General features: G+C 35.7%; 1 protein-coding gene across 3 annotated transcripts in view; it reads left to right on the forward strand.

The window, feature by feature from the left end:
* Positions 1–5,505, forward strand: part of ELMOD2 (ELMO domain containing 2) — a 30,435-nt gene extending 24,930 nt beyond the window's left edge. For all 3 annotated transcript variants that reach the window (XM_049632211.1, XM_049632210.1, XM_049632212.1), the window contains one exon: positions 3,182–5,505. In XM_049632211.1, coding sequence (XP_049488168.1) covers positions 3,182–3,327 — 146 coding nt within the window. In that variant the 3' untranslated portion in view covers positions 3,328–5,505. The remainder of the gene's footprint in view (positions 1–3,181) is intronic.
* The last annotated feature ends 4,920 nt before the right edge of the window (positions 5,506–10,425 follow it).

Here is a 10,425-nt window from a genome sequence, read left to right on the forward strand (position 1 = left end):
TTTTTTGAGAGAGAATGAGCAGGGGATTGGCAGAGACAGGGGGAACAGAAGATCCAAAGCGGCCTCTGTGCTGACAGCAGAGACCCGATGTGGGGCTCTCACTCAAGCTCTGTGAGATCATGACCTGAGCCGACACTTAACTGAGTCACCCAGGTGCCCCTGAAGTTTTTTGTCTTAATTAAGGTTTTATTCTTATATTCTTTATTTTTAGATATTCTTTTTAGATATTCTTTTAGATATTCTTTTTTAGGTATTTAAATATTCTTTATTTTTAAGAGCATATTCTAACTAGAAAATAATTTCAAACCTTATTTGTTGGGGGACCGGGCCCAGTTCATTTGCACAAATCAATTCCAAGGTCAAAGTTTTTGTGTAGAATAAAGAACTATAAAAAGACTAGCTTTCACATATATTATTTCCCTGTGATATATCTCCATCTCCCATTCCCCTCGTTATCCCTACTGCTTTTTTGTTGTTGTTACTGTTCTCTATAGACAAGGCTGGAAACAAGTGAGTGCCAATTCAGTTTCTTAGCTCCATTGTCACCCTTGTGTTGTATGTCAAAAATGCAAGCAGATATCCATTGTCACCTGAGTGGTTTGGTGATTCAAAAAAAAATAACTCAAGTTTGTATAACAGAAAAGTTATGGCTCAATAACAACTTTATTGAGGTATAATTTATATACCATAACATTCACCCATTTCAAGTGAACAATTCAGTGAGTTTTGGTAAATTTGCCGAGTTATACAACTAACACCATAGTCCACTTTTAGAACATTTTTATCATCCCAATAAATCCCTCATGCCAGTTTACAGTTAATCCCTGTTCCTATGGTTACCTTCTTTTAACCCCTTTTGGAAAACCTTAAGTGCCCCTGTGGCTTTGGTCAGGGACAGTAAAAGCATACGGGGAATTTTGAGGTTAGAAATTTTGTATGGTGTTTCTGTTGAGTCTAGTGTTTGAAACCTCCTAGAGGCAAAACAGCAATAGATGTGCTTTGTGGATACAACTCTTTTCCATCCTTTTCTGCAAGGCTTTCGGAGTCTTGCAAGGCCCTGTCAGCCCTCTGTAATTTTGTTCTAATCTCCTGCAGTTTCCTGATGTCTCATTAAATCAATTTAGCCATTATAGTCTCAGGCTGGTCTTTCTCTGAGACCAGTTTACATTATAAACCAACAACTCAGTTCTGAAGCAAGAAATTGCTAGTACCTTATACTTGCGCAGTTTGTTCGAAACCTAAATACTCATTTGCTTAGGCAGTAATGAAAAGCAATTTAAAGGACTTACAAGAATGGTAAATAGATGAGATATAATTGCCAAAAATAATAAACCAAAAATATCAAGTTTGCATAGATGTCTTAGTTTTCATACTACCCAACATATTAATCTCCAAATTTTTTATTGTACGTCCCTATCAATATATTGGGAGTAGGCATGGGGGGGAGCAAAGGTTCAATTTATATATGAATGTATAATTTCTATAGATGTACTATTCTAATGTATGCACAAAGTAAATTTTGAATGAAATAAAGATTAAAAACAATACCACTTAAAAATAAGTACAAGATTACCATTCTCAGTTTGGCTTTTGGAAATGAAAAGCCCTCTGCTCAAAGAGGCCTTATTCTTTGCTGTTCTCATATATCCTAGTTAACAAAAATCTGTTTTATCATATCAAGAGATTACTTTGAAATCTTTTTTAAATTGGCCTTCTTATGAAGTGATATTTCAATGTTGAAATGTCATGGTTCTTAACTGTTAGTATTTGCTTTATGACTAATTTCTAAAATGGAATTTACTTTTTTTCATATTAAGTGATTATGATAATCTAGTCACACTTTTATGTAGTCACTGTCTTTCCCTCCCCTCCTCCATTTATCTGAAATAAGTCACTTCTATCTCTTATTAAAAATCCTCTCAGAAGAGGAAATGAGATTCTGGTGGATACAAAGTCTAATTTATAACATAATAGAGACCACTTTCGAACTATATGATTTGGGCAAGTTACTTAAGCTCTCAGGGCACCTGGCTGGTTCAGTCACTAGAGCATGCGATTCTTGATCTCAGCATCATGAGTTCTAGTCCCATGTTGGGCATAGAGATTACTAAAAAAAAAAAAAAAAAAAAAAAAAAAAAAAAGTAAAAACTCTCTGTGCCCCCCATTTCTTCATCGGTAAAATGGGAATAACAATACCACATCATAGGCTTGCTGGGAGAGTAAATACACACATGAGCGAGTGGTGAGCACGACTATAGTAGCATTTGTTAAATAAATACATACATTTGGTTGAATCCAAATATGGATTTTAAGAGTGATTTAAGAGTGATTTTAAATTCACATTTTTTGCTTGTAAATGTATCTATTTACGTTTTTATTTTTATTATGTACTGTTAATACTTTGAGGGTTAACTTGGCTACTGTCATGAGGATATTGAAAAACAAAAACATTAAGCCTACTATTTAGAGTTTGTGTATACTTTTTTTTTTAGTGTATATGCTGCCGAAGCAAGCACTGTGTATTCTTTTTAAAAAGAGAAGATGTTGATATTTCATTGAAGAAAGTAGAAATAATTATTAGATTTATAAATCAATAGAAAACGGCTCTTGTGTACTTTATCCTTGTCTAATGTCTTCTTGTTATTTCAGATTTTTTGTTTACTTGAGGGGGGTGGAGAGAGAGAGAGAAAAAGAGAGGGGGGGGGGGAATCCCAAGCAGGCTCTGCACTGTCAATGCAGAGCCCAACGAAGGGTTCAAACTCACGAACCGTGAGATCATGACCTGAGCTGAAATCAGGAGTTGGACGCTTAACCAACTGAGCCACCCAGGTGCCACATTTTCTCATTACTTTCATATTTGTGTTTCAGGGGTCTCTGGGAATAACTTTTTTTCCTATTCCCAAGGCATCTTTTGACAGTACTGTATCTCTTACATTTGAGGGATTTTATTGATACTTGAGACAAACAGTAAATATACTAAATATTTTATTGAAATTCCTGCTTATTTTGAACAAAAATATTTCTTATAAGGTTTTTCAGGTTTCTAGTAGTTTAATATGATTTCTGATTATTGTATTTTAATATATAATTTAAAGGATGGTCCTGTACTTTAAAATGAGGTGGTTTGGTTGTGATTTCCCTACTGAGACTATATTTATGTTTTGTTTTTCTTTAACCGCAGGTTACCTTGTCTATGAATTTGACAAGTTTTGGTTTGAAGAAAAGCCAGAAAGCATTATGTATTTCAACATGTATAGAGAGAAGTTTCATGAAAAGATTAAAGGACTCTTACTGGATTGTAATGTATCACTTACTTTAAAAATATGAATCATCCGTAGTATCTTCTATTTCTACCACATTTTGCACACACAACAGAATTTATATGTTGTAATAGAAAGTATCTGATCAATTACACTCCTTATATATAATTTCCTACAAAAAGATTTCAGAAATTCTATTTAAGAAAGCTAGTGGACAATCAGTGTATGTTTACAGTTGTTTATACACTGTTTTCCAAAGGTACCTTATCCTTCCAAAGATCCCTTCTGTAGAGTCCTGTGAACTACAGTTTGGAACTTGGGACTTAGCCCATTTAGTGTAAAAGTACAAATCAGGTATTTGTATTTAATTGGTTGATTAAAATGTGTCAGAATCAGTTTTCAGTTTTATGTGTTGTACTATCAAGTCAGTATCGTAACCTTTCAAAGCTCTTTTAAGATTTTTTTGTGTTTTAGTTTGGAGATGATTGTTCTTTTTCTTTGTCATGTTTTCTTCCTAGGTTAATTAACAGGAAGAGTAGTTCTTCATGGTTTTCTTTGTTTGCATCTCAATCACATGCCCTAATGTTGCTTCATTAGTAGCAAAAAGCATTGATATGTCAGACAGGATAAAGAATCATGGCCTCTTCCTTTTTGGTTTCCCTGATTATTTAGCATAATGGATAATGAGAGAATGACGGTATTGGTGACTAGCTTTTTTGTTTCTAAATACCACACTTTAAAATATCACAGTGGTATTTTAAAGCTTAAAAGCATTTTCTCATCTTCAGTTATTTGCTTTTCAGTCAGTTATAGAAAAGAATAATAATGCTTGGTGTGAAGGCCTTTTATGAGGCTTCTCTGCCTGTGAGTGTTTATAAAAAGATATGTATTGGCTAAGAAAATCTCGACTGTATTCAAAGGACAGTGGCTATTTCAATAAAACTGTCTTTGAACTTATACAAAAGGAAAACTTAAAGCTTTTCAAAAATACTGGTGAAACATCATTGGTTTATTTTATTTACGATTAACTGTTGCTTCTTTTTGCTTTGCCTCCATGGTGTTTCTGGATAATGGTATATGGACTTTATGGGTATTCTTTGAGTTAGTGGTCTGTGGGATTCAAAAGTAGCCTGAGGATGATGACTGTGCATTTCGTATAGCTTTATTCTCCTAAAATCTCAGGAGGGCATCAAGTGCTGTCAAGGATTATATAGTGATGAGCTTCTCATGGGAATGATTTCTTCCTTGTGTGTTTTAGACATTTGTACTCCTAGCAAAACTAAAAGAGTTTGAAGATAGGTTTGTCTGATCACTAAGTTCTTAAATCCTACAGAAACCGGCCTATTAAAGACATATTTTAAATATGATGAGAGTTAGCCCGTCTTTAAATGTGTATATCAAGTGCTTAAGGACTGACTCATGTGGTAGCAAGACCCGAGACTTTCAGTGTTCGTTCATGTCTCTTGACAGACCTCTTTCTGCAAACTTGTCAAAGAGAGGTAAAAAACATCTGAGCGGAAAGTAACAGATGCAGTGTCGTATAGCACACACATTGAAAGCGCAGCATCTAAACTATTACTTTCTCAACAGGATAAAACACGTAAAAATTGGGTTCACTTTATTATTGATTGTGGTGGTTTAGTGTCTCCATATCACAGGCATTTAAAATTGGTTTCTTGTAGGAGACTTCTAAACCCTGGGATTATCTCAATTTTTTCTTTATGCTTTCAGTGCATTAGTTTCTAGCTCTGCAGTTCTAGGAGATGTAGCAAAATCCTGGTAAGGATCAGGTGCTAACCATTAAAGCTCATTTTATAGTGTTTACTATTACATGGAAAGCAATTCTGTTAGTCTTTTAATGTTTATGCTGAAAATTCTTACCTTTATATTTTAATCTTTCAACAGCTGAGGTCTTGAACTGATTTAAACCTTTGTCAGTATGCTTAATAAAGAATGACACAAGTATGTATGGAAGGGAAAACTTTTTAAAGTAATCAAGTTTTTCGTCTTCTATGGAGGAAAAACACTTTGTAATGTTTTGAAAATGTCATTTGAAAGTTTGGTCAGTAATATGTTCTTTAAATCCATCACTGTTTGTACAATATAGATACTGTCCTGCTCTTGCTTCAGATACTCAATAACCATTTCAGAAGCTCTGTAGTGAATTGGTCTAAAAGATACCAATAAAAATTTTAAAGTTTGATAGTCTGGAAGCCAAGCTAAGCGTCCCCACTTGTAAATTAGAATGTAACATAGTGACATACGTGAAAAAATATAATTGTGTCTCCTGTCCTATTTTTCCTTGCTTTCAGCATATGTGTGTTAGAATTTTATGTAGTCTTAAAATCCATGTTTAGGATCTTCCCTGTTTCTGTAATAATGAATAAAATACCAAAGTAGTGATAGAATTGAAGTAGCAGGAAAATTATGTTTGTTTTAGCATCAGAAAAGTGAATCGATGTTAAAATCAATTTTTGTATATGCCAGATCAAAGAGAGCGTGCCAGTGACAAGAATGGTGTAAAAATAGAATTATACTGGTCGTAGTTCAAGTATGTTCTGAAAGACAATCTTTAGGGAAATGGGAGAATCAGGGGATATCAGTATGTCAGTGAACCTAGATCAGCCTCTCTTTGTATATAAATATGGTGATATAGTTAGATATAAAAATCAGTGTCTTACTGGCACCAGTTTAGAAAACAGGATCTTTTTCTTAAAAAATGCCCATCCTGATTTTTTTTCTACTTTAACAGCTACTTGGATTTGTATGTATTTTTCTATGTGAAAAATATATGTACTCTTCATTTTTATTCCAGTATTAATAATTGTTTAAATACTGTTTCTCCCCTTTGCATTCAGCGAAATAGAACTTGGTCAAAGATTTGCTCAAAGGAGCAGCATTACATGAGTGGAAAGTGGAATTCTCGTTTCCAGAGCAGAAAAGATTACACACTATCATGGCACAGAAGAGAAGTTTGGCTTGGAGGGCAATAATGTTTAGAATTAATGATCAGGGGCCAGCAGCTATTTTCTCAGGATAAATGGTCCACCTAACTTCTCTCTGAACAAGTCTGGGGAGGCTTCCTTTCCATTTTCACATTTATGAACCTCTCTGCACAAGCAGATTTTTAACAAAGACGAAGGGACTTATTAAACATCTGAGAGAAATCATGAGTGAGCTGGTTCTTTTTTTCTGGCTTCACCTTTTGACAAGAAAAAGTTTAAATGTAGTTCAGGTAAGACCTAACTATTATAGGGCAATCCTTTCTTCTTTCTTTCTTTCTTTTTTTAATTATAGGGCAATTCTGTGGTTCTGTTAATGTATTAAAAAAATAAGCAGTGGCTTTCCCTGGGGGAAAAAGTACTGGTTGTCAACTTAAAGAAATCGATTTTTGTCTACTTTGGATAAAACAATTAACTTCATATGTAAAAGCAATAGTTTAAATGTGATGTCATTTTGTTCAGAATGTTGTGAACAAATAAAAAAGTGTGTCAAAATTGTTACAAGCCGCTCTGCTAATCCTTCGGTCTCTTCCTATCCTCCCCATCCCTTAAGCCATTTATGTTCATGAAACAGTGACTTCCTTATTTAACCCTTTAATCATGTTCCTATAGGGTAAATCAGAATACACAGAAAATTTTTATTTTTGTGACTAACTCATCCACTAATTACCTATTTAAGATGTTACTGGGTAAAAACAATTGGTTATGAGACCAGAAAAGAGCTGGAAAAAAAGAAAAGAAGCTACCACTCCCACCCCCCATTCTTACAAAGGATAGGAATAATTCATACTGCACTGCGGTGTGCTTTTCTTAACTTTACAGTGTATCTTAGATACATTTTTATATTAATACATAGCTTCCTTATTCTATTTATTTACAGCTGCAGAGCATTCCTCTGTGTGTGTATCATTTTGAACTAAATAAAAATACTACATATGGAACTGGTTGGATTCAGCAAATGAACTTTATTAAAGCTAATACTAATTATAGCTTTAAAATGTATGTATTAGAAAAAAGTGGCTGAAAATTAAAGACCAAGCAGTCATCTCAAGGAGTTTGGCGAAGATCAAAATAAATGTAAAGAAAATAAAGAAGGAGATATTAAAGGTCAGAGCTTAGATGCATGGAATAGAAATGCATACAATAGAATCAACAAAAGTAAAAATTTGTTGCCTGGAAAGACTAATAATACTGATTAACCTTGGTGAGATAAATAAAGAGTAAGGGGGGCGCCCGGCTGACTCAGGTCAGTTAAGCATCCAACTCATAAATTCGGCTCAGGTTGTGATCCCAGGGTCGTGGGATGGACCCCGATGTCGGGCTCTGTGCTGAGCATGTAGCCTGCTTGGGATTCTCTCTCTTTCTCTCTCTCCCTGCCACCTGTTCATACTTACTCTCTCTCTGAAGTAAAAATTTTTAAAAATTTTAAAGAATAAGGAAGAAAACAAATAATGATACCAAGAATTGAGTGTGAAACATCACTACAGATCCTGCAAATACTGGAAAGAAAATGTATTGAGGATAACCTCAAAAATTTGAAAATTGAGATGGGATATAAACATTTCTAGAAAAATATAACTTACCAAAACAAAACTGTACAAAAAGAAATAGGGAATCAAAAAGTCCTAGCACTATTAAATGGATTCAGGAATTAAAAACCTTTCCATTAAAAAACCTACAGTTCTGTGTAGCTTGCACTGGTAAGTTAACACATTTAACAATAAAATGGTAACAATTTTCATAATCTTTTCTAAATAATGAAGGGTGGACACCCTATAATTCATGAGACTATCATAATCTTGATGACTCAACCCAACCAGGACAGAACAAAAAAGAATAATTATATGCTAATGTCACTTTGGATGCAGTAATCCTAAATAAAATAGAAGCACACTGAAATCCAGAAATATATTGAATTTCATATATTACATAATAAATAATGAACTGCATATAGATATGCTGTTTTAATGTGTGATCAATTATAGCTCAGTTGGGTTAATTCCCAGAATAAAATTAATGAAATTTACCACATTAATATTTGAAAATCACATGATGATCTTAAAAGTCACAGGAAAAGCATTTGATAAAAACTCGACATCCATTCATGTTAAAAACATAGCAAATGAGAAATAGGGGTTACCTTAATTTTACAAAATGTGTCTTTATAAAATAAACCCTAGCAAATATATTTAACGGTAAAATGTCTGGATCAGAAATAAGAAAGGGTGTCACCACTTGTATCAGTCACCTTTTGCCACAGGAACAATGCATAACAACCAATCATACAAAAATCTTAGGGGCATACAAAAAAGCATTTCCTCCTCACACATGGGTAGGCCAACCAGGCAGCTTTGCTAATCCCAGCTGGATTCAGCTGGCCTTAAATATAGGTCGTGGGTTTGCTTCTCGTCAGCTCCATGTGACTTGTGCGTCTGGGACCAATGGGCTACCTGAGGTATGCTCTTTATACGGTGCAGCAGAAGCACAGAAACAACAAGCCCAGTGGCTCAAAGGTATTTCAGGCCTTTGCTAACATCATGTCCACCAACGTTCGCTTGGTCATCTAGCAGGCCACATGGACAAGTCCAACATCAATGAAACAGCGAAATATACTCTATTAGGAAGGGGTAAGGAGTGAACATTTGACGAGTAATCCAAATCGTCACAGCACATCTGTTCAAAGTTGTGATAGAAGTCCCACCTGGTGCAGTAAGACAAGTGGATGGAAAGAAAGAAAAGTGACTATTCATAAGTGATATATGTACATAGAAAATCCAAGAGAATTGATCAGCTATCAATGGTAGAGGAGGAATTTGATCAACTATCAAGGGTGATCATTTATCAAAGGTGAGGGATTCTGGCTAAACCTATTCAGCCTGATTTTTTGCTAAAACTGAGCTTTGAAGACATGCCTAACAATGGCACTTCTTGGGAAAACACGGCTCAGAGGAGCCTGATTACAATTTGGTCAAAGGGGAGCATCTTGTTACTACTGCCTATTGCCTGAGCAAGATTTCAGCAAAGAAACGAAGTTTTATGTTTTCTTCCTAATCCTTGACAGAAATGTGCAGCTGTAAGGTGGTGATGTTTCATCATTTGGATTCCCCCAGAATCAGACCTAGAGATAAAGAAGTGTCATTCATTTGGGAGGTGATCCCAGGAAGTGCTGGTAAGGGAGTGGGGAACTGAGGGAGGGAACTGAAGTCCTCCTATTAAGGGTATTTTGTATTAAGTAAAATAACACTGTGTGTAACTGGATTCTGAGCCCTTGGATGAAGGTGAGGGGTGACTCCATCTGAGGATAAGGGGACTGAAGTATTTATACACCAACTCCCATCAGTTATTGGGCAAGGGCCCTCCCAGGGGTGTGTTATTTTCCCTGCACTTCTAGCATGCCGTGCACAGGTGTGCAAAGATGGTTCTGATGGCCAGAAGACCCTGTAGAGGTGCTGACATGACAATAGGAAGTCAGGCCCGTGTGTGCTAAAGTGGTGAGAGCAAGGTGACGGGTGAGGGATATTGAAGACATTTGCTACAAGACACTTTTGCAGGTAACAACAGGGGAAATAAGCACCAGGGAAAAACCTCATAAAGTCAAGGGGAAAAAGACAACAGTAGATATAACATGGAGCCGATAAAAACAAATAGAATGCTGCCTGACAGCCTGTGGGCTTCCTGGACCTTGTGTCATTCCTTGTTTGGGGTTGAAAACAAGCTTGGGCCATGTCTTATACTTTGTAAATCTCTTGTTTATTCTTTCCCTGTCTCTTCTGCACTCAGTTTGTAGGCATGAAAAAAAGGTTACTGCAGGTGTTAATAATGAATTTAGCTTTGCTGGAAAGATGCCATGAAGATTCATTTTTATCCCAGTAGAAATCTAAGACTGTTCCTGTATCTAACCAAAGGTACCTTCTGGCTCAAAAATGCTGTAACTCTGGGATAGATACCACGATTCTAAAATTTTTTTTAATGTTTATTTATTTTTGAGAGAGAGAGAGAGACAGAGAGAAGGGGAGGGTGGAGCAGAAAGAAAGGGAGACACAGAATCTGAAGCAGGCTCCAGGCTCTGAGCTGTCAGCACAGAGCCTGACATGGGGCTTGAACTCACAAACCATGAGGTCATGACTTGAGCCAAAGTCAGACGCTCAACTGACTGAGCCACC

This window comes from Panthera uncia, chromosome B1 (genome assembly GCF_023721935.1).
Source record: "Panthera uncia isolate 11264 chromosome B1, Puncia_PCG_1.0, whole genome shotgun sequence".
Classification (NCBI taxonomy): domain Eukaryota; kingdom Metazoa; phylum Chordata; class Mammalia; order Carnivora; family Felidae; genus Panthera; species Panthera uncia.